General features: G+C 63.2%; 1 protein-coding gene across 4 annotated transcripts in view; it reads right to left on the bottom strand.

Moving 5' to 3' along the window:
• Positions 1-1,868: 1,868 nt before the first annotated feature.
• The window catches only part of LMF1 (lipase maturation factor 1), an 87,513-nt gene continuing 66,813 nt past the window's right edge, over positions 1,869-22,568 (bottom strand). For 2 of the 4 annotated variants that reach the window (XM_032326687.1, XM_032326690.1), the window contains 6 exons: positions 17,768-17,935; positions 7,515-7,698; positions 7,246-7,399; positions 6,947-7,130; positions 6,196-6,308; positions 5,696-5,915 (listed from right to left, as the gene is read on the bottom strand). In XM_032326687.1, coding sequence (XP_032182578.1) covers positions 5,741-5,915; positions 6,196-6,308; positions 6,947-7,130; positions 7,246-7,399; positions 7,515-7,698; positions 17,768-17,935 — 978 coding nt within the window. In that variant the 3' untranslated portion in view covers positions 5,696-5,740. Of the gene's footprint in view, positions 3,580-5,695; positions 5,916-6,195; positions 6,309-6,946; positions 7,131-7,245; positions 7,400-7,514; positions 7,699-17,767; positions 17,936-22,568 lie in introns of those variants that run through there. The other 2 variants (XM_032326688.1, XM_032326689.1) reach the window with 2 other exon arrangements.

Genomic DNA, 22,568 nt, shown 5'->3' with positions numbered 1-22,568 from the left:
AGTGGGTCGAGCCTCTGCCTTCGGCTCAGGTCATGATCTCGGGGTCCTGGGGTCGGGCCCCATATTGGGCTCCCTGCTCAGCGGGGAGCCTGCTCCCCCCACCCCCGCCTCTGCCTACTTGTGATCTCTGTCAGATAATTAAAATCTTAAAATAAAAAACAAACCTCAGCCATGCAAGTGGGTGTGGAGTAGTACCTCACTGTGCTTTTCACATATGTGTTATACTGACTAAAGATGCTGAGTATCCTTTTGTGTGCTTTATGGCCACTTGTGTCTCTTCGTTGGAAAAAAGGGGTGATCAAGTCCTTTTTTTTAATTAAAGATTTTATGTATTTGTCAGAGAGAGCAAGCGTGCGTGCGGGCGAGCTCAAGCAGGTAGAGCGGCCGGCAGAGGGAGAGAGAGAAGCAGGCTCGATGCTGAGCGGGGAGCCCGATGTGGGGCTCGATCCCAGGAGCCTGAACTGAAGACACAGGCCTAACACACTAAGCCCCCCAGGCGCCCCTATCAAGTCCTTTTGAACTGGGGTTTGTCGTCTTTGATGCTCAGCTGCACAAGTTCCATGTATGTCCTGGATACATGACTCTTACCAGGTAGATGATGTGCAAATATTTTCTCTCACTCTGTGGCTTGTCTTTTCACTTTCCTGATAACGTCCTCAGGTGCACAAAAGTTTTAAATTTCTTGTTGTCCAGTCTATCTGGTTCTCCTTTTGCTGCTCCTGCCGTTGGTGTCCTCAGAATCCATTGTTAAATTCATGTTTTCTTCTGGGAATTTTATTGTTTATTTATTTTTAAAAAAGATTTTATTTATTTATTTGACAGATCACAAGTAGGCAGAGAGGCAGGCAGAGAGAGAGGAGGAAGCAGGCTCCCTGCTGAACCAGAATCACCCCATGCGGGGCTTGATCCCAGGACCCTAGGGTCACAACCCAAGCTGCAGGCAGAGGCTTTAACCCAGTGAGCCACCCAGGCGCCCCTTTTCTGGGTTGATTTCCCAGCGCAGTCTGAGGTGAGCGCCCAGCTCCGTTCTTCAGTGCTCTAGCTCTTGCTCTCCCGCCCAACTGCCCTTTTCCCACGAAGCGGTCGTGGCATCCTTGTCAAGAATCATTGACCACGTGAGTGAGGGTTCACGAGGCTTCCGTTCTGTTCCTCTTGTCCACAGGTCGGTGGCCGCGGCAGGACCACACTGTTTCGATGGCTGTAGCTTTGTATTAAGTTTTCAGGTCAGGAAACATGAAGCTTCCACCATCTTTCTAACGGTTGTTTCTATTATTTGCGGCCCTTTGCGGTTCCCTGTGAACTTGAGCATTGGCTCCGTTTCTACACAGCAAGGCCGTTGGAGTGTCCGGAGAGGGTTTGCTGGGCCTGCAGACAGCCTTGGCTGGTTCCACGTCTTGTCACTGTTGTCCCCAGCTTGCAGGCATGCGTCTCTCCCCTGCCCTCCGCCTTGTTCACGGCAGGTTTCAGCTGCATCACGTGGCTCTCAGCGTGTAGGTGTTTTGCCTCCTTGGTTCAGTCTTTTGGAAGGTGTTTTTTATTATTGTTGGGTGCAGTGGTGAGTGAGCCTGTTGTCATGGTTTCGGTTTCCGACTCCTTGTCGCTGGTCTTCGGTGCTGGTTCTGTACCTGCCGCTCTGCTCAGCTGGTTCGTTAGCTCTAGCGCATTTCTTTGGTGGATCATTGGGATTTTTTTCTAGAGGATCATGTCATCTGTGAATTAGAGGTAATTTTACTTTCTTTTTACTTTATTAAAACTTTATTTTTAAAATTTTTTTATTTTTAAAGATTTTATTATTTATTTGACAGAGATCACAAGTACGCGGGGAGGGGGGAGCAGGCTCCCGCTGAGCAGAGAGCCTGACGCAGGGCTCGATCCCAGGACCCTGGGATCATGACCTAAGCCGAAGGCAGAGGCTTTAACCCCCCAGGCGCCCCTGAAGCGTTTTAGTGTTTTGACCAGCGGTGCTGGCTGGAACTTAAGTCGCCGTTACGGGCATGGACGGCAGCGGCCTCTCTCGTCTGTCTGGCTCTGCAGGAAGGTCTTCACATTCGCTGTTGGCTGTGGGTTCACTGACGACATTTTATCATCACTATTATTCCAGAGTGGCTTTGCTCATGAACGGGCTTTGGATTGTGTCAAATGCTTTTCCTGCGTCCGTCGAGAGGACCTTGTCCCCCCCACCCCCCCCACGTTCTGCGGGCGCGAGGGACCCACCGATCCCACCTGGGCACGGCGCGGTGTCCATCCGTCATGCTGCTGTTTCGTTGAGGGCGTTTGCTTCCGGCAAAAATCCTGAGAGATGCTGGCATCTTGGGGTTAATCAGGGTAAACCAGGCCTGTGAGAGGAGTCGGGAAGCGCTCCCTTCTCTGATTTTGGGGAGCGTTTGGGAAGGGCCAGCGCCCGTTCTTGCCCGTCCTGGGGAGCACACAGTGAGGCTGCCTGGGCTAGCGCTGTCTCTGGTGGGAGGCGTCTACACGGATGCCTCTTCACACTGTGAAAGTTGGCGACTTCGTCTCTTCCTGAGTCACTTGCGGTGGCTGCGGGCTTCCGGGATTTCGTCCACTTCGCTGTGGGGATCTGGTTCCACTGCCGCCACTTCATGGTGTTGTCGCAGCTCCTGGGACCTGCGGAAGGTCCACTGCAGTGGCCCTGATTTCCGCTCGCTTTCCCGTGGGTGTTTCCATTCCCCATCAGGGAAGCTAAAGGCGCGACTGTTTCATCTTAAAGGTCTGTTCGTGGCCGTGAGCCCCATTTCGCAGCGGGGTTTGGAAGCTGCATCCCCCGGGGCGGAGGCGTCTTCATGCTGCACGCAGGGCAGGGGTCGACATGGGGAGCGGACCCAGGGAGCAGGGGGCTTCTGGGCAGAGGGAGGCAAGCAGCCACCGGGGGACCGCGGAGGCCGTCCTTCCCTGAGCCGGTTCGCGTCTGAGAGGGACGTCAGTCTGAAGGGTGCTGTGGGGCATTGGGGCCGAGGTGTGGGTCGGCGGCAAATGCTGGGGGGACAGCGGAGGGGACAGCCCCACATGCACTCCTCTGGCAACCAAAACCCCCACCTCTGTTGGTCTGACACGTTAACGGGGAGATCAGCATTTCTAGAATTCCGCGAAAGCTCGCAGTGTCCGGCAGAGCCTGCGGCTGGGGCCTCCAGCTGCGTCTCCCCGAGAGCAGGAGGAGGAATAGAAAGAAACGGGAGTTTTCAGCCCAAGATGGCAGAGAGCGAGCACTGGGACCTGTTGGACGGACCAGCGACGGCAGAGCTGACAGGAAAACCCTGTGTTGGGGCTTCGAGACTGATGAGGAGGTAAGAGGGGAAAGGCCAAAATCAGCATCGGGAATGGAGAAGGGCCATCTCGCCCAAGTCAGGGACCGCTCCCAAGGTCACAGGGACACGAGGCAAACAGCGGGAGTAGTTGCACCAGAAACCGAGTGGAACCATCGGGGGCAGGAACCGCTCGGTCCTCGGGCCCCATCTGGGCCAGTGGCGGTGACCCGTCACGTTCTTGGGTTCAACGTGGTGTCTGTCCTCCTGCAGCAGTGTCCCGCAGAGCACAGGGCCGTCCTAGGTCAGGTGCCGAGCCCTGCGGGAGACCCGACGCCCCCGCAGCTCTCAGATCTGAGTGAGGTGTGAACCCTCCCGGTGGCCCAGCAGATGCCCCCGCCCGATGGCTGGGTGGAGGCTGGCGCACATTCTGCCTCCCACACGGCCCCTTGTGTAGTAGTGGGATCAGGAGGGCTTGGCCCCCTGGGTCAAGCCCCTCCCTTAACCTTGGTGGCCCCCCCCCCCCGCCCGCCCGACCCCTGGGAAGGTGAGGGCAGCGTCTCTGGCGTGTTGACGAAGCCTGAGCCACTGCTTCTGCCACATCTGGTCCTCGCCAGCGGGGAGGAAAGGATGTTCTTGGTCCACCTGGGCACAGCGGTCCAGCGGCCCCTCAGCCCTGGTGGGGAATGGTGGGCTCACATCTCGTGTCCCCGAGCCACCCTTCTTGTGTGGAAACTGCGGATTCCAAGAGAGGGCAGGGTTGGGCAGAGCGGAGGCAAATGGAGTTTGGGCCTTTCCCCTTCCTGAGGTGGCGCTTGTCCCGGCCCGGATTGGTGCTGCCCGTCACTGGGGGCCAGGCCGAGCCCCCACCTGCCTCGTGTGTGACCAGGAGCAGTGTGGCCCTGAGGGCTGTGTAGGTGTGTGGCTGCCAGGCTGAGCCCAGGCTTGTGCTAGCGAGCTGGGGGGACCTCGGGAGGAGCTGTGCTGACATGTGGGTGGAGGCTGGGGGAGATCTGAGGGGGCTCCTCTGTCAGAGGCCCCATGGCCGGGACCCAGAGTCCCCTGCCGTGGCCTCCATGGTGAGCACGTTTGTCTTGTCCCAGGACAGGGGTGCCTCCGGGACACGAGGTCTTCCGAAGGGTACGGGGAGGCCAGGGGTGGTGCCGAGCCCGACGGAGGCCTGGAGGGGAGCCCCCAGACAGGGGTTCTGAGGCCCCGGGGGACAGGGAGTCCGGCGTGCAGCAAGGGCAGGCAGCGGCCGCCTGGGCCAAGGCGTAAGCTCCTTGGGTCCCTGCCCACTGTGGTGCCCCCGGCCAGAGGCGGAGCCCTCGGGACGGCCCCCCAGGAAGGGCCGCCCAGGCCGCGGCGGGCCGGTGCTCCGCTCTGTGCGGCGGCCACGGGCAGACTTGCTGGCTCCGGGCTCCCCGTCTGAGGCTGCGTCTGTTCTGAGATAGACACTGGGAGCCTGTTTCCCTGCGAGTAGGAACACGGCCTCTCTGTTGGCACCTGGACTGGCCGGCCCCCCGGGCAGGCTCTCAGGGGCGGGCGCCGCACACAGACCCGCACTTGTGCCCGCCCCGGCCAGGCCTCCTGCCTGAACCACCGTGTTCCCGCTGGGACCCTCCCTGCAGCAGCGTGGCCCTTGGTGGGAGCTGTTTTGGGTCGGGGAAGGGAGGGAGGGGAGCTGTGGGAAAAGGGAGGGGTTACGGGGCAGGGGCTGGGCCGCTGGTGCAGCAGGGGTGCGGCCCTTGGTGGGAGCTGTTTGCTCGCAGCTCACATCAGGCCTTAGGACTGGGGCCGTACACACGTCCGGAGGCAGAGGGCCCGGAAGCCCCGCCACACCGGGAATACCCCGTCCCGCCCAAGTCGCAGCGGGCACGCCCGGGGCCCAGGCCTGGTGTCCCCAGCTGAGCCCCCTCTGCAGGTCAGGGAGTTGGGGCGGGGGGCGGGGGGACGTGGTCAAAAGGAGCGGGGAGGAGGTGGCCCACCGGAGGAGGAACAAGGGGCTTCTGTCCATGCCTCCGGATGCTGGACACGTCCCCCCTAGGGAGGCACGAAGATTCTGAGAAGGGGGTGGGCATGAGGGGAGGACTGGCTGCCTTGGCCTCTCCCTTTCCCAGGCTTATCCTGGATGTGGGGGGACAGCCACGGGGGCCAAGAGCACAGGGAGTGGCAGCTTCCTTGGGGCCACACCAGGCAGTGAATGGGGCTCAGCTGTCCGGGCAGAAGGGCCTGCCTGGGGACCCGCCCTCCCTTGTACAGCAGGTGCCAGTGGACACCACGGGGTCAGGGGCTTTACAGGGGCTCTGTGTAACGAACTCAGGACGAAAGGAGGGGACCCACTGGCCCGGGGAGCCCCTGCTCTCTGAGCCTGCCCCAAGAGGTCAGGACACAGGGCAGTGGGGCCCGGGCACACGAGCCTTCACTCCAGCAGCTGGGCTCCTGCTTTTATTGGTCCGCGCGCAGGCCCGGGGCCGCTACTACGGCAGTTCGGGGTACGGCCACTCCCGCAACTGGAAGTAGTCCTTCAGGTCTGGGAGGCTGACCGGGGGGAAGTAGGGCCCGAGCCTCCTGCGGACCCACCACTTGCCTGCAGCGGCGTGCCGGCCCCCCAGGCGGCTGAACTTGTACTTGTAGTGCTCTCCCCGGACCCACCTGTGAGGGGAGACCCCAGGTCAGGCGGCCTGTCCCGCTGCCTGCCGAGTGGCCACTCCTCGGAGTGGCACACGGACCCGGCCCAGGGACCGCAGGGGCCCAGGTGACATCTGCAGAAGGGCCCGCAGGCCCTGCGGACCGGCCACGGCTGGGGGGGCTCCCAGCATAGGGGACCTGCACCTGCATGTTGCAGGGGTTCCAAGCTGGCTGCGGGTGCCTCTGGAGGAGGGGCCCGAGAGGCTGCAGTGCACATGGGTCCCGTGCAGGAGGGGGGACCTACCTGGGGGGCGCCCTGTTCTCGAAAGGGTTGAGGGCCAGTAGGGACAGTGCCGTTGCGTCGTTGGCCAGGAGCTTGCCTGCCAGGTGCAGGATCCACTCGTGGTGCTCGTAGGTCTGGGCGAGAAGGGAGAGGGCGCGGGCTCCAGGCAGAGCCAGGGACACAGGGAGCCCTCTGGGGGAGGCAACCCAGCCGTGGGCCCAGGGCCCTCAGCTCCCCGCCTGCGCCCCCTCAGGTGTGGTGGGGGTCAGCCCTCCCGGCAGGTGGGCCCATGCCCGCGCCTGCCCTGGCTCACTGGGCAGGTGTCTGTGGACGGCCCCTCTTGGCGGGAGAGGGGGGAGTCCTGCGGCGGTCCCCTTCTGGGGGGGCGAGGTGGTGGCCTCTCAGTGTTGGCGCCTGCCAGCCCTGGGGGTCGCACGTGAGCGACCGTCTGCACAGGCAGACGGGACAGGGACAGCCCTGCCAGGCCTGTCCTGCCATCGCTGATAGTGACACCGTGGCCCTCTGCGTCCACAGACCCTTAAGGGAGGCGGTCCAGGCGATGCGGAGACCCCACCTGGGAGGGGCCCTGCTGCCCAGAGGCAGGGCCTGTGCTTGCAGGAACACCAAGGGAAAGACCCAGAAGGAAGATGTGCGCAGTGGGGTGGTCATGTGAGGCAGCGATCGCACCCCACCGGCCACACTTCGGGCGTCCCCACTGTGGGGCCTGCAGCCTTGGGAACCCAGCCAGTGGGGAGGACAGCAGAGGCCTTACCTGGAAGGCTGCGAACCACATGAGCCAGTCCAGGCGGTAGTGGTAGGGGGAGATGAGGCACAGCCGCCGCCCTGGGTCACCGGGCTTGCACTTGAACTCATAGTCCTCCCACATGGCATCTGGCGTGCTGGCGTTGAGGCTGGCCGTGCCCTGCAGGATGACCTCTGTGCGCTCCTTGGTGATGCTGTGGGGAGACCAAGGAGGGGGCTGTGGCACACGGAGGGTCGGGGGGCTCCCTCAGGGCCCTGGGTCCCGCGTATGCGCGCAGGGGATGGGGCAAGGAGCTGCCGCGCCCGTACCTTCCGAAGGCGCCGTACGTGTTGACGATCCTGAGAGGGTTGAAGGACGTGTTCATGACCTGCGTGGGACTCAGCAGGTTGATGACCACGGGGACACTGAGCCAGGCCACCAGGATGCCCAGGGCCACATGCACCGCCCGCCGCACCATGCAGCCTGGTGGGGGGCAGAGAGGGGGACGGTGGGCTGAGCTCTGCTCTGGGGCTCAGAGCCTCGGCGGCCCCTTGCTCCCAAGCTGGGACTCTGGCTAGTGGCTCTGCTGTCCACTCACCGTATCTCGGGGGGGGCCGGAGCCCTCGGGCGGCCTCCTCCTGCAGCTTCAGGACTCGGTCCTTGAGGCCGCCGGGCCCGGAGGGAAACAAGAACCCCAAGGTGGCGTCATCGAAGCAGGCCACGCTGGGCACCATGGTCAGCCAGTTCAGGAAGCTCAGGTTCCCGCTGATGATGAGGACCGCCTGGAGGGGATGGGGCAGTGTCTGAGCCTAGGCCCACAGTGGACTCTGGAGGACGTGGCGGCTGCCGTGCTGGTGTGGGGGGACGTCTGGAGGGCCAGGCCCCGCGCGTGTCCACGCCTCAGCTGATCGGAGGCGGTTCTTACTAGAGCCCTGGTGTGCCCCAACCTGTGGACCTTGGTTCCAACCTCTGGGGCTGCCCGACGCCCACCCACAGACCTGGGAGCCGGCGGCTTTGTGCGGCCTGGGGCTGGAGTTTGAGTGTGGGGCCGTCGTGCTGGTGACTGTCTGCGGGTGTCCTCAGTCCTGCGGGAGGTAGATGAGGCTCTCGCTGCTCCCCCAGAAGTCAGGATGAGGGCCCCTGTTTGGCCGCCCTACCCTCCACATCTAGCAGCCCCGGAGCCATGTCCTCAGTGACTGTGTGTGAGGCTGGCCTGGACCTGGGCACATGCTGGGACGGGCGTGGCTGACCTTCCCTTCCGTGCGGCTTCTTGGAGCCCGACCTCCTCCACTTTCTGGGCACCGTGAGCTGGGGCAGGCCACCATCCCTCAGAGGCCTGGAGCAGCCCTGGCTCGTGCCGCCGAAGCGTCGGGGGTGACACAGGGTCTAGATGACGTCCAGCGGGCCTCCCCCATGTCCCAGTCCCACTGGGCTCATCTGCGGACTTGGTAATAACTGGGTGGCAGCAGCGTCCCCGTGGGGCTCACCCTAGAGACGACTTAGCCTCTTGGTCTTAAGAACCAAGGTCGCAAAGCCTCTGGCCGGAGTGCGACGGCCGGGGCTGTCCTGCGTGCTCAGCCCCTTGCCCGGTGAGCTGCCGGCCGGCGAGGGGCTGCACCTGAAGCCACCTTGCACCGGGACTTCCGGAGCGTCCTTCTAGCAGCTGCATGTGTTGCAGGTTGCTTAGTGACTTAAAAATAACATCTTTGGCCTGATGATGACACCGTCGTTGGGTACTGGAGGCCGACGAGGGGACACTGTGCGCCCAGCCAGCCCTCCGAGGCCGCAGCTACTGAGGGGGCCCCTGGGAAGGAGGCTTCTGGGTGGGACCAGGCGGCTCCACGGCGGCATGGGCTCAGGAGCCCATCGGGAGCAGTGTGTCCCTGGCCACTTGGCATTCTCTGCTCCTTAGTCTCCCAGACACACGTGGGAGGGTGCGCGCCTCTGAAGCACCCAGTGCAAAGGCTTTTCCCAGATGCTGACTCTTGTGCAAACCACCATAGAATCCCAAAGCTTCCATCCCAGACAGCTACCAACCCCCACCCTACGACCTGTGAACTGACCGCCGCCGCCTGTCACTCTGCCTGTTCCTGAACTCGGTGGGCTCTGTGGCTTGTGTGCTCGCCCCTGCCTCTGGGACCGTGCGTAGCCGGCTGGGGGCCCCGTGCACCTACTGGCCCAGCCGTGGTCCGTACGAAGCGCGTGGCCAGTGACAGCATCTCCAGGAGAGGAGTCTGCTTTTCATGAGGTTCTGAGTTACCCATGTCTCGAGCTTCACGACCGTGCTGTGCCCACATTCTGGGCAGTGCTGGCTTCCTCTGGGCTTCCGAGGATGACGACGTACCCCAGCTGTGATGTGCTGCTGTGAATCCGCTTTCTGTGCGCTGTGAGGCCGAGGGCTCTTCCTCACGTGGACTCGGTTGTGGGGCTGCAGCGGAGTCTCTGCGGGTTCCAGAACTGTCCCAGGGGTGAGTCCTGGGAAGGGTAGAGGCGGCCCCAGGCTGGGGCAGGAGAGGAAGCCGTTAACGGCAATCACTAGCCGCCACCTGCCGCCCCAGGAGCAGTGAAGATGGGAGGGGGACCTGGTGAGCTGGGCAGTGGCCAGACATGCTTCCATGGCGACTGCGAAAAATGGTGAGACCAGAACACCGCACAGTCGCCCCAGAGGCTGGAGGAGAAGGGCCAGAATTCATCCACATGCATGACCGAACGGACATTATTTCTGCAACAAGCGTGACCTTCAGAAGCCCACGGCCATCCACCAAGCAGAGCAGGCCATCCCCTCGCGCGGGCGACTGGACAGGTGTGGTCTGGCGTGGGCGGGGGTGTCGAGGTTGGGCTTCCCGGCAGCCGGGCTCCCACTCGTCCTCTCCGGTGGGCCTGTCAGTACTGGGCGCTGGTCTGCCTCAGCTGTCCCCTGCAGGAGGCGACCCACGGCCAACCACTGGCCCTGCGTCTCAGCCGGGTCCTGATCCCGGCCATCAGGGACGAATGTGAGGTCCCAGACGCCAGCCTAATGAGGGTCTGGCAGGAGGAGCCGTGCTTTCGATGGGTCGTGTCAGTTTTATGGATTACGACGGCGTTTTACGAGGTGTGACCTGAGATGTGTGGATTCACGGCTCTCCCAGGATTAATTTGGAAACCCAGCGTTCTTGGTTCTGAGCCCCCAAATCGATGATTTCTCATTCTTCACTGTCTGCAACACTAATAGCCCTGGGCCGCAGTCTCTCCCCCAGGCGGGGCCCTGGGGCTCCTGCCCGAGCTGCCTGCGTGCCACATCCCTGTGCCTCCTCCCCCGGGGCCTGACTTCCCAGCTCGTCTTCCCGGGCCGGCGGCCCCTCACACTCCTCTCAGCTCCCCAGTCTCTCCTTGCTGCATAAGCAAGAGACCAGGCAGGCAGGTGTCCCCGAAGCTCGGCTCTGACTCCTCCTCTCAGGAGTCTGGGCTGCTCTGGCTGAGTCTGGCAGGTCTCTGCACGCTCACGGAAATGTCCTGTTTGTCTGGGTCCCCGTCAAGATGCCGACCACTGGCGGTCTCCGTGCAGCTCTCTGCGGCCACAGGGGAAGGTGGCGGCTGCAGCTCCCTCCACTGCTCTGTATGGCCTGAGGGCTTCTGAGATGGTGACCTTGCCTCCGTCCCCCATGGCCCGCTGTGCCGGGTGGGGCGCCAGGCAGGTGGGGGCCCTCACACCTGCCCCTCAGAGCCCCTGTTGAGCTGCTGGCCATCAGCAACCGCCTCAAGCCACGAGGGGCCTGTCTGGGCAAACCCTCACGGCAACCCTCAGACCGCCCGGACACACGGCCACCGTCACCAGTAGAAGGCCCAGCAGCGGCGTGGCCAGGGGCCAACCTCTCCAGGCGCGACGAGCCCAGCCGGCAGCCACTCTGAGACACGGCGTCACCCCCTGGCTCCTTGCGGCCATGCTGAGAGCCCATAGCAACCCAGGCCCAAAGCCGCCTGTCGGACCGGACGCTCCTGCGGAGCAGCGCTCCCTGCCCATGCTCCCGTGTGTCGCAGCGAGCCCCGGAAGGACCCAGCTCAGAGCAGATGGGACTGCTGCGCCAGAAGGTACCGCCGCGCCGGAAGGTGTGTCTGAGAAACGCTGAGGGGAGGGCAGACCCGCCGACCAGCCCCAGGGGCTTCCCGACAGCCCTTATACAGGACGCCCCAGCAGAGTGACCTGCCAGCTCATAGGGTCCCTCGTGTCCTGGAATGAAGTCGATGTTAAGACCATGTAAACATTTAGACTGAAACACGGAAGGCGCGGGGCCAGTCGCCCGTGGATACCGGGCCTCGGACGTGAGTGGGAGGACGGCGCAGGGGGTGTTCCTGCGGCGTTGCGGGGCTGCCCTCGTGCGGGGTCGCCCACTCCCCTCTCTGGAACAAAGCCCGGCTTGGAGCGCAGGTGGTCACGTGGTGTGGGCACAGCAGGTGTCGTCTGGAGAGAGAGCAGCACGCAGCCGTGGGGTCTGGCTCCCCTGAGAACGGAGCAGAGCCCCGGGGCCCTGTCCGCCCAGGCACCGGGCCTCCCTGAGTTCCATGTGCAAACCCCCAGTGGTGAGGACGGGGACAGAGGAGAGTCCAGGGAGCCTGTCCGAGGCGCCCCGTTTCCTCCAGCATCTCCGTCCTGTCTGTGTCCCTGGAACCATCTGATCCCACACTCGGGCACACCCTTCCTGCCACTTACGTGGAGAAGAGCCCAGCAGGCATGAACTTGGGAGTTTCTGAAGACTCCCACAGAGCCATCGGTCGCTGGCGGGCCACCACTGACCATGCCCTTTTGTCCTTGAGAAGTGGAGTGAGCCCCTGCGTCCCAAAGCCACGACCCTTCTGTGCCGTCACTCAGTGGCTCTCCAGGAACAGTCTGACTCTGCATCCAAGGTGACTGGCTTCTCAAGGCTCAAGGGCTTGGAAGGAGGGAGCAGTGCTGCAGCCGGACGGGGGACAGGGCTGGCGACACTTGAGCCCAGGCAGCCACACAGATCCATGCCAGCCTCTGCTATCCCTAGAGGCATTTAGCGGGCCTCAGACCAGGGAAGGAACCCTTGAAGGGCAGAGCTTGATGCCGGGGAGGTCAAGGCGGCGGGCTGGCGCTGTGCCGGAAGGAGGCACGCAGGCCAGTAGGCGCAGGGACGGCCAGGGTACCCTCGCGTCTGCCAGCCACAGGGTCCCAGGCACGCGGAAGCTCCCAGAGAACATGGTGGAGACCTAGGGGAAAGCCAGGCACATAGCAAAGACCCCACCAGGCCCAGCCCCGAGGAAGGCTAAGCCAGCCCTGCCTCGGAGGCTCCGTCAGACCCGCCCAGTACCATAAGCCAGACCCGTGAGTAGGAGAGCTGCTTGGCAGGGCGGGATTCGGCACAGAGAAGGACACGGCGTCCGCACCCTCACCCACGGCCCATGGCGGCTGGCGTCCCGTCGGGGCCTGAGGACCTGCGAGCCAAGGAGAAGGGCTCAGGAGAACAGATGGGAGGCGGGAGGAAACCTGGAACTGGTGGATAAGTGTGTCCGAGCAGCCTCTACGAACGAGAGAGTGGATTTACGAGACGCTGTCACAAGCAGGAGAAATGCGCCAAGTGTGAAAAGAACCACACACACTCCGAGAGCGGCCACGGGCCTGCCAGCAACGGAGCGGCTCCCACCCAGACATGAGGTGAGTGGGCACGGGGACAGCAGGGCCCGGAGGCGAGGCGCCCTCTGAGCCGCAGCACGGACTGTGACGGGACGGGATGCCCGACAGACACACCGGGTGCCACGGGAAGGGAGGATGGCAGAGAAAGTACCGAGAGATCATGTCCCAGAATTCTGATCGAGGACAGTGACGAACAGATCAGAGATAACCTACGACACCACCAGCGGGATGAGGGGCAGAGTCACACGGTGAGCACGGGGGAGTGTGGCGGGGCCCTGCACAGACGGCACAGCCGTGGTGCAAGAATGCGGTCAGGCTCTGAACCGCAGTGGTAAAAGCGTCAGGAGGGTGGGGACTGGAGGACAGCGGCCAGCGGCCTCTCTGCACGGACTCCGGGCTGCGTGCAGGAGCACGGGTCAAGAACAGCCCATCTGCGCGTGAATAACTTCTGGACGTCTTTTCTATTCCCTTACAGCGTAGGCGTCCCAGGGGACACACGTGCTCATGGGCAACTTTGTGTGTCCTGGGACCCCAGCTCTGGGCGTGTGGCTCAGGAGCCTGGGGAGGCAGCTCCCTCTGGCTGTCACCCTGGTGATGACCCTCACCATGACCCATTCCTGACTCCGACCAAAGTCACAGAGGGTAGAAGGAGCAGGACATGATGGGAGGCGGAGGCGGGTCTCTCTGCTCCAACCAGGAGCCTCTGGCCTCTGAGTACCTGGTCCCACTAGGGAGGGTGCCCACTCCTGTCCCTCACAGATGCTGCCCCTGCCAGGGTCCCTCCCTGACTCGAGGCTTAATGTCACAAGGCGGGGGGGCGTCTGGGCCCAGGCGGTTCAGCTCTCCCGTTGAGTCTCACGTGCACCTCTCCAAGTGGACAGCAGCCCTGTGGCCTCGCAGAACCCTCCGGAACAGCTGTGTAAACCGAGCGTAGGAGGAGAGGAGCATGTCCACATCCTCAGCCCTCCCCCGGAGGAATGAGCGGAAACAACCGATCTGGAGGTTTCCCTCGGACTGTTGGGCACAGGAGAAGCGTGGCCTGTCAGGACTGCGCATAACCCCCCCACTCCGTACACTGCTCCCCCCAGTGACCGGCCCCTGGCACAGCGCGGGGATTTCTCAGAATTAAGCTGCGGCCGTGAGGCTGTGCCCTGCAGCCCCCACGCCGGAGCCCCAGACTGCCTGGGATGGCAGCAGACCAGCTGTCCGGCCATCCTCTCTGCTCCAGAGAGCCGGGCAGCGCACTGGACCCTGGAGAGCCACAGTGATACCGTGGCTCTGGCGAGGACTCCTGGGACGTGCCTGGACCAGGGGATCCCCAGGTCTCTGGGGGACAGAAGGCAAGCGCCTGAGCTGGTCTTCTGGAATAAGGTCCAGAGCTGCGGGCCAGCAAAGTCCAGCTTGGGCCCCGCCCTGCGCTCCGGGCGCCCGCTGTCCACTGTTACCCACCCGGGCAGCCGCCCCCAGGGCCGGGTCAGGGCCCAACCCCGAGGCTGCTCCTGGCTGAGCCATCCACGCTTGAGCCCTGAGCCCCTCCACGTGCTGTGGGGACACTGGCGGCCTGGGCTGGGGTTTGGACTTGCCGCTGAGCCGGGTCCAGCTAACCAGTTGCCAGCCTGGAGCAGGAGTCCTGCCACATACTCTGTGGACAAGGGCACTCAGAGGGTCCCAGGTCGGAGAGCTGAGTCTGCCCCAGGGTAGCAGACCTCCTTCACTTACTCTTTCAAGTGACAGGACAACTGGCTTCTCCTTGGTACTCGTCACAGCCGGCCGTCAGGTTTTGGGGAGAGAAAGCGGGAGGTGGACACTGCTTCCCCCAGGCCCAGGCAGGTTTAGAGATTGGAGAGGGTCCCTAGCAGTCTGCAGCCAAGGTGGACGGGGGCTAGTGAATACCCCCTAGTCCCCTCCCCAGGCAGTTGTCTGTCACCACGGTGACCCCAAAGCCACGCAGAGCCCCACTCCCGGCTGTGCAGGGCCGGATCATCCGAGTCGCCTTGGAATTGGGACAGCAGGGGAGGGTCCGGCACGAGGTGGTGCCCACACTGGCGGACCCCATCAGGGGCGCTTGAGCCAGCCCGGAGTTGCCTTCTGCTGGCTTGGGACCGTGGGAGCACAGGGCCCAGGGTGGGTGCGGCCGGCGTGCGGCCCTTGCGCCCCCACCTACCGGCGGGTGGCCCTTACCTGGGGGGGGTGCAGGGCTCACCAGCCCAGCCGCAGCGCTGCCCTTGAGCCCAGTCTGGTTGGCTGATGCGTGAACTGTGGCGCCCGGACCGCAGAAGGTTGCTCCGCGGTGGAAGTGAGCGCTTCAGCCGGGAGAACAAGGACCCCCGAGCGTGTGCTGCTAAGTGAGGGGACGTCTGGAGAGCGAGTGTCCCGGACGCCTGCAGCCACGGGATGCTCTGGAGAAGGCCGAGTGTCAGGGGCTGCCGTGGGCTTGAAGCGGGGAGGGGTCTGGGAGCACAGAAGGCTGTCAGGGTGGTGGAGGGACTCTGACTAACAGTTCGACGGACACCTATCACTAGATGTGTCCAAACCCAGAGGATGCACAGCGCCCGTGACCCTGCAGCGAACTTGTAATCCCACTGGTGGTCAGGTGTCCGTCTGGGCTCCTGAGTCGACGTGTCACGTGGCATGGATAGGGGGTCCTCTACCGCCGTGTCATGTGACGGTGACATTGGGACCATCCACGCTCTGTGCTGTGTCTTTCTGCAGATCCGTGACCGTCCACAACGAGAATGTTACTCCAACAGCGGTTGAAGCACGGGGGATGATAGCAGGTGGCAGGCCCGGGCCTGAGCTCTTGGCTGGCCGCGGCAGCCGCATGGGGGTGAAATCTGGGCGTGGAGTCGTGCAGGGAGCACGTCACCCGCGGGAAGCACGTGTGTAACCACTGAGTCAGAAGACGGATGCTGAGAATAATGAAAGGAAGATGAGGGAACACAAAGATGTGAAAGTCCAAAGATGCCGGCTGGAACGGCTGCTCTGTTAGGGAAGCCGCTCTGCCGTGACGCGCGGCCCATCCCAAGGACAACGTCTGCTGCTAAGTCTGCCTTCAGAAGAAATGGGCATGGCCCAGCTGCCAGCCCCAGGGGCCGAGTCCCCGTCCCCCCACAGCCCTGCCTCTGTCCTGCTTGCCGGGAGCACAGCCAGGTAGGTCACCGCCACCGCTGCACGGCCTGCAGCTACGGCCACGCGCGGTGCACACCCACACCGGCCAGGCAGCCCCCGGGACGCATCCCAGTGTGCAGGGTGACCGAAGAGGCGTTCGTCCTGGGAGGTGAACCGTGATGGACCACGTTGGCCGCTTGGGAGCGTGAAGTGACCTCCTCACAGCAGGTGCAGAGAGAACCATGTGTTTAATTCAGTGACTAAAAATAGCCCAAGGAAACCACAAACTGACGGGACTTGGGGAAGGGTGGCCCACACCGGCATTCCCTGCTGGGGCCCTCGAGAGCACGCGGGAGCCCGGCGCTGTCTGCCCAAGCACTGGGACGGGGGCAGGGCCCAGACCGCCCGAGCCGCAGGAAGCAGTCGCGGGGAGCTCGACTTGCCGGTGTGCCGCCACTCCAGGAACTGCCACGGGGCGAGCACACGGTTATCCGGGACTGGCCTGCGCAGAGGCTGGCACGTGTGACGATGGCCGCGTCCGTGGTATTGGCATGCTTGGGTAGCACAAAGGAAGATGTTGTAGTTAAAGATGGCATTTACAGTGTCAAAAAGCAAGGTGCCTCGTATGAACACACCCCGGTGTGGACCAGAGCTCCTGTGCCCATCATAGCCGCTGCGGGGACCAGCCTTGTGGTCGAGGACCCGAAGGCAGTCCCTTGACACTGCCGGAGTTTCCCGCGCGCCGCCGCCTGCTGTCAGGCCCTCGGCCACACAATAGGACAAAGGTGGACACGCGGCACCGGGAGGAGGTGAAGCGAGGGGGGTCGGGGCTGGAGGGCAGGGGACGGTGAGACCCCAGGACGCGCACTTAGTGTATGTCGCGGCGCATTTACGAGAAGTGGGCATCCCTACGTCCGTGTCATTGCAACCGTAGCAAGAAACTGCAAAATGCCGCAGACCTAGCGATTTCGGGGAAGGTGCCCCCACCCTGAATGCCTGCTTAACCCCGTGTGTTCGCTTCTGTGTTGCGCTTGGCCATTCCTGGAAACTGGCAACAGGACGTGGTTCATGCCTTTCTACGTCTACCCCCGAGCGCATTCAGATTTTGGAGCGCATGCGCTCCCTTGCGGCCTCCTGAGTATGGGGTCCATCTGCACAACTCGCTGCTCTAGTTACGACAGTGGTACCACGGGAGTCACGCCCGACTGCACGGGCCTCCCTTCACACCCCCCCCCCCCCAGCCTTACCTGTTACCACAAAGACTTGGAAACACCCGGAAATTCCACCGATGGAACAACAGATCAGCCAACTACGGGACACAGGGAGGGGCAAAGCCCGAGGGGGAGGGGCAGGCGAGGTGGGGCACGCACTTCCCAGAACGCTCACGCCCATGCCCTTCCCTGCGAGCCGTCCCCCGGCAAGGACAGCAGCTATGACAGAGCAGTCGGAAATCCCAGTTTTGGACACTCCGTCTCCAAAGCTAGTGACGACCTCCAGGTCGGCTGCCTGAATTTAAATTACAAGGAAACGGGAGGCCTGGGTGGCTCAGTTGTTAGGTGTCTGCATTCTGCTCAGGTCATGATCCCCCGGGTCATGGGATCGAGTCCCATGTCAGGCTCCCAGCTCAGCTCTGCTTCTGCCTCTTTCCCTCCCCCGTTTGTGTTCCTCTCTCACTGTCTCTGTCAAATAAATAAATTACAAGGAATTTACAAGTCCCAACGGAGTTCTTCTTGGGAATCAATGATCAGATGCCCCAGTTGAGGGAAAGGAGAGGCCCAGAGAGTAGAGGCCCCAGACGGCGGCAGTGGAAGCACTGCTCAGGGTGCGCGGGCTTGGTGCCACGGGCACTGAGGCCGACGGCTGGGGGGAGGCAGGGCGGCAGGCGAGGGCTCAGGACCACGGTCCACGTGGACATAACATAGCACCAGCCTCTACCTTGGAGCCCGACTGACGAGGGCTGGACGGCTCACCCAGGAGAGGGATGACCCTGTGGGAGGATGCCCCTAGAACCCACCACAGACGGCTTCCCGGACGCGAGGGAGGAGCACGTCCCAGGCCACCTGCCTGTCCTCCCAGCGACAGTTACAGGGATGACGCAGGTGGGGGCTCACCTGGAACAGGATCTGTAAGACCCCGTGAAGGGTGCGCATCCGCCGTCCGAGGAAGAGGAAGAAAGGCACCACGAGCTCGAGGAAGTGGTTGCTGAGGGTCTCGAAGCGGTGGACCCACCATGGGGACTGGTGCAGGAAGTAGGCCACAGGGTTGGGCACTGGCTGTGTCTGGGGGACAGAAGGAGGCCCGTGAGCCAAGCCTGGAGCTCCACCCCGCAGGGGACCTCTGCACACCTCCCCCACGCCGCCCGGCCCTGCCCACTCTGTGCCCACTGGCTGTCCCAGGAGAGCGTCCTGGCTGGGAAAGGCTCAGGGGAGACCAGTCCCATGAACCTTCCTCCGGCAGCTCAGATGCCTGTGGCCAAGATACCAGACCTAGAACCAAGTGTCTCAGCTTTAGGGTGTGAATCATGGGCGCCCTCCCCCTGCCTGGTCTCCTTTAATTCTGACGCGGGCCCCAGGGGGCACCCTGAGTGTCCTGGGGACCCAGAAGCAAAGGGATGGGCACTAGGGGAACCCAGGTTTCAGGTCCGTGCTCACATGTGGGGATTTCCGCTTGGAGGCCGGTGGAAGCTGGGGGTTCCGGCCGCGTGTGTGTTCCTGGGAACAGCCCCTGAGCATGTGTGAGGGGGCGGGGGGCAGTGTCCCGGGAGGCCTGCATGTTGACTCAGCCGTGGTGCTGGCCGCCCCAGGACCCAGCTGACAGGCCCTGTACCTCTGACCGCAGTGGCCCGGTCTTCCCCCAGAGCCCTGGCAGCAGCCGAGGCTGGGAGCCTCCCACCCAAGCCCGATGCCCGGGTGGGTACACGCAGCCATCCGTGAGGAGACCACCACCCAGAGCGCTCTGGTTCCGGGAGCCACGTGCGGCCCGGCTCACCCGCCACCCCCACCTGGGTCTGGGACCCAGGGCATCCAAAAGCAGGTGTAGGGGAGCCCAGCCCAGGTGAGTGGCCTTGTTCCTCTTCTCGCCACTATGGCTCTGAGCATAAGCCCCTCATGTGCCCCATTCTCCCTCCTGGGACTTCTCTCCACGCCTGCCCATCGTGGCCATGACGTCGCCATCTGAGTGAGGGGAGTGTCGGGGCCGCAGAGACAACGGGCAACGGCGGTTGGGCTGACCTGGTTCCAGTTTTGAAACTCCAACATGGTTCTGGTACAAAACGATGTCTACTCGTCACGGGTGTGCAGCCCCTGCCGTTGCCCCTGGAGGCCTGTGCTGGCCCCACCCGGCTCCCCAGTTCGGCCCAGCTGCAGGCTCTCCTACCCCTACCCTGGGCGTGTGTCCCCCCTCCCCCCCGGACACAAGGAGGTGCCTGTGCCACGGGTCCAGGTGTGCCAGCCCGGTGCTGCCCTCGGGGCACGGAGCCTCCTGCCAGGACACGTGGGGCGGCGGGATCAGGTAAGAGGCTGCGGGAGAAAGTCGCGTGAACGGCAGCCCTCGGCTGACAGCCCCTGGCCACCACTCAGGGCCGGAGATGGCCCCGGGAAGGACGGCCGCCAGGGAAGGGCCACTGTCCCATCCAGTTCGTTCCCTTGCTAACTTTTCATTCGGACACAATTTCTGACTTAGAGAAAAGTCAGAAGAGAAAAGAAAACCCCCGAATGGCACACTTCGCGCCCATGCTCTCCCGCTTCCCACCACAGGAGCGGCAGCGGGTGGGCGGCTGGGCCCCGCGGCACCTGAGCGTTGAAGGGCGAGCGCTCCCGTGGCTCGGCAAGCACAACCACGACGGGCTGTTGCGCCCATGGGCCTGGCTGGTGTGAGGGCGGCCCCAGGCCATGTGGCCTGTAGTCCTGCACCTCGCCAGCCTCTCATCGGAACGTCAGGACACAGCCAAGCCCATGTGCCCCGTGTCCCTCAGGGCGGGTCTGGGGCACATGCTCTCGGCAGGAGGCCCACAGGGGTGACAGGGCTGTCCCGGCGGACCCAGGGTGGCATGGTGCTTTGTGCCTGGACTTCTGGGTTGAGGGGTGTCCGTCGGGCCCCACCTGGCACTGTGAGGCAGACAGAAGCAGCCTCCTGTGTTCCAGCATCCTGGGACGTTTTTCGCCAGAATCTGGGGTTCCCTTGGCCACTGAGTGGTGACTTCCGGGGCCAGTGTTCCTTCTGCCTCTGTGAGCTGGCTTTCTACCGCAAGGTCAAGTGTGCCTCCAGCCTGTTTATCAGCGCTCACGTGGCCACGTGGGCTTTCTTCACGGCCACTTCTGACGTGTCCACAACCCTTCCAGAGACTCCCTACTTTCTGGCCCTAAAGATGCCCCAGGGTCATCAGAACCCCTTGCTGCTGCTGCCCCCCGGTGCCTCTCTTCTCCCCAAGGAGCCCTGGTCCCCGTTAGGGCAGGCTGGGAGCCGGCACCCAGCCTGGGCGTGGGGGTTGCTGTCTCTGGGCTCCTCCATGGGCGCAAGTAGAGAAAAAGGCGAGTGACAGCGTCTCCACTGCTGCACCCACGCCGTCTCGCTCACAGGGCTGTGCGTCCCACAGCGTTCCGAGCGGATTTCTGCCGCACAGGGAGGCAGACCGGTCTCTTCCCGTCTACCCCAGGGGCTCTCGGCCACCAACACCTGTTCCCACCTGTGAGCATGGGGGTCCCACCTGCCACACGGCCTCTGAACCCTGTCTGCTCCCTCCTGAGGCTTCTGCCACACCGAGTCCCCAGCAACCACGGAACGACGTGTGGCTGATACTTGGTGGATGGGCACATGGCGGCCACTGCTCGTGGGTGGGTAAGTGCAGCGCGTGTCCCTGTGACGCGGCCTTCCCGTTCATTGTCCCACAGGGTCTCCAGACAGGCAGCTGCATGTGCTCTGCCCTCCAACGCGGACGGCCCACGGATGGCCGAAAAGGACAAAGGTCTTGGTGCCCGTTCTGCGGAGTCTTCAGCTGGCGCGCTTCTGAAAAGCACTTGAGACACATGACTGTTGAGGCCACCGTGGTGATAAGGTGCACACATGAGGGGAACGAGCACAGATGCAGGGAGAGGATGTGTTTCCCTTTGCCTTCGGAGCAGTCACCGCCCCAGAAGTGCACGCACCACGGGGTCACTTCCGCGTCTCTGGAGGTGCGGGGCCGCCCGCACCCAAGGAGGGCCCTAGTGACGGCCGACCTTCTAGGACTCCTCCAGGATGGCAGGCCTGGCTGAGGGTAGGATGCGTGTATAAAGAAAAAGAAACACAACTCGCAGCGCTTGCTTGGAGCCTGGGGAGGGAAGCCATGCTCCTCGCTGAATCCGGGAGAAACTGCCAGAGGCCCCCACCTGCGACACTTCCTCCCCACGGAGGGCGCCCGGCCGCGGTGCGGGCGGCGACAGGGCAGAGCGCACGACTTGGCTTCAGCATTTGCCAGAAGAGATACACTGTCCGGGGCAGGGAGTGAGGCTGAGCGGCCCCTGAGGCCTCTGGGCACTGGCCCCACCTTTGGGCAGCAAGGCTCTGTCTACCAGGGCAGGCTCACTGCGTCCTCTGCAGGCTGGCCCCTGGGACCAGGGATGAGGAGGGGACCCGGCAGTGCACCTGCTTCAGCCTCTGGGTCCTGCCTGTAGTGGCGGGAGCCCAGACGGAGAGCACTGCAGAGGCAGGTCAGGGTTCGGAGAAGGGCTCCAGCCCAAACGTATCCTCTCTGTGGGGCAGCGACTGCCAGTTCTGGTCAGCACATGCCTAGGGAGTGCCGAGAAGCCATGCTCAGCGGAAGTGTCCCTGCCACCACAGCAGGGAGCAGCTGCACAGCTGGGGGAGCGGTGGGGCCGGGGTCGGCAGGTGTGAGCTCAGAGCAGCCGGGCCCCACCGCGCTGCGGAAATGCCAGCTGATGCCTGGGGACGGATGCTAGCCGCGGCGTGGAATTCCTTCCAGGGATGCTCTGTCTTCCAGTGCCTGCACTGCCCGTGCAGGGACTGGGCTCCTCTTGTGGGTTTACGGTCTGCTGGGCAGGGGGTGTTGGCTCTACCTGCCCTCTCTGCAGGGCCGGGGAGGGTCCCGAGGCCTTCCTGCTCCTGCAAGCCCAGGACAGTTTTATTTTTGTTTGCACTGAAGCTGGGAAAAACCCCACTGTGTCGTAGAATCTGGCTGTAAACCCTGGAAATGGCGTCTGGAACATCACACCCCATAAAGCGGGGGAAGGGGTGCCCAGTGCTGCCTCTGGCAGGAAGCTCAGCCACGCTCACCCTTGTGGCCAAGTGGCCCAAGTGCTGCACAGCCTGGATGTTGGCGGCCGGCCAGCCCTGACCCCAGGAACACTTTACAGCTGGTTCCCTTAAGAAGAAACACTTCTAAAAAAGAAAAACACGAAGGGTGATAAAAACAGTTGTAGGGTTTGGGGAAAGCAACATTCCTTCATGCTTGTTCCAACACCTTCCCTTCCAGGCCTCAGTGGTGAGTCCGAAAGAGACAGAAATGGCTTTTTCAGCCATTTTCCCATTTCGGGGACAGTAAATTACGTGTTTGAGGCTTCAGTCAGGAAGGGTATATGTGTAATTCTTGTCTGAAGAACAAATTTCTGAAAATCGTCAAGCCGCCTGCATTCTGTTCCATCAGAAGACTGAGTCACGAGCCCTCCACCGGCCCAGGAGCCCTGCCCCTTGTTGAGACCAGGACTGAGGTGTCCACAGAAAGGCCACTGGGAAGTCTTAGTCCCCATATGTTTGCGGGGTGGGGGGCCTCCCCCGTACACCAGAGGCATCCGCCTGCTGGTGGCCCCCGGACGGCAGGAGGGGGGACCGCTGGCACCTGGCCGGTGAGGGTCTCAGGATAAAACCCGGAGACGGACGCTGTTTGTACACAGCTGCCGGCTGGCTCCCCAGGGGCCT

Source organism: Mustela erminea, chromosome 20 (genome assembly GCF_009829155.1).
Source record: "Mustela erminea isolate mMusErm1 chromosome 20, mMusErm1.Pri, whole genome shotgun sequence".
Taxonomy (NCBI): Eukaryota; Metazoa; Chordata; class Mammalia; order Carnivora; family Mustelidae; genus Mustela; species Mustela erminea.
Note: the sequence above shows the minus strand (reverse complement) of the source record. Positions and strands in the feature narration are given on the sequence as shown.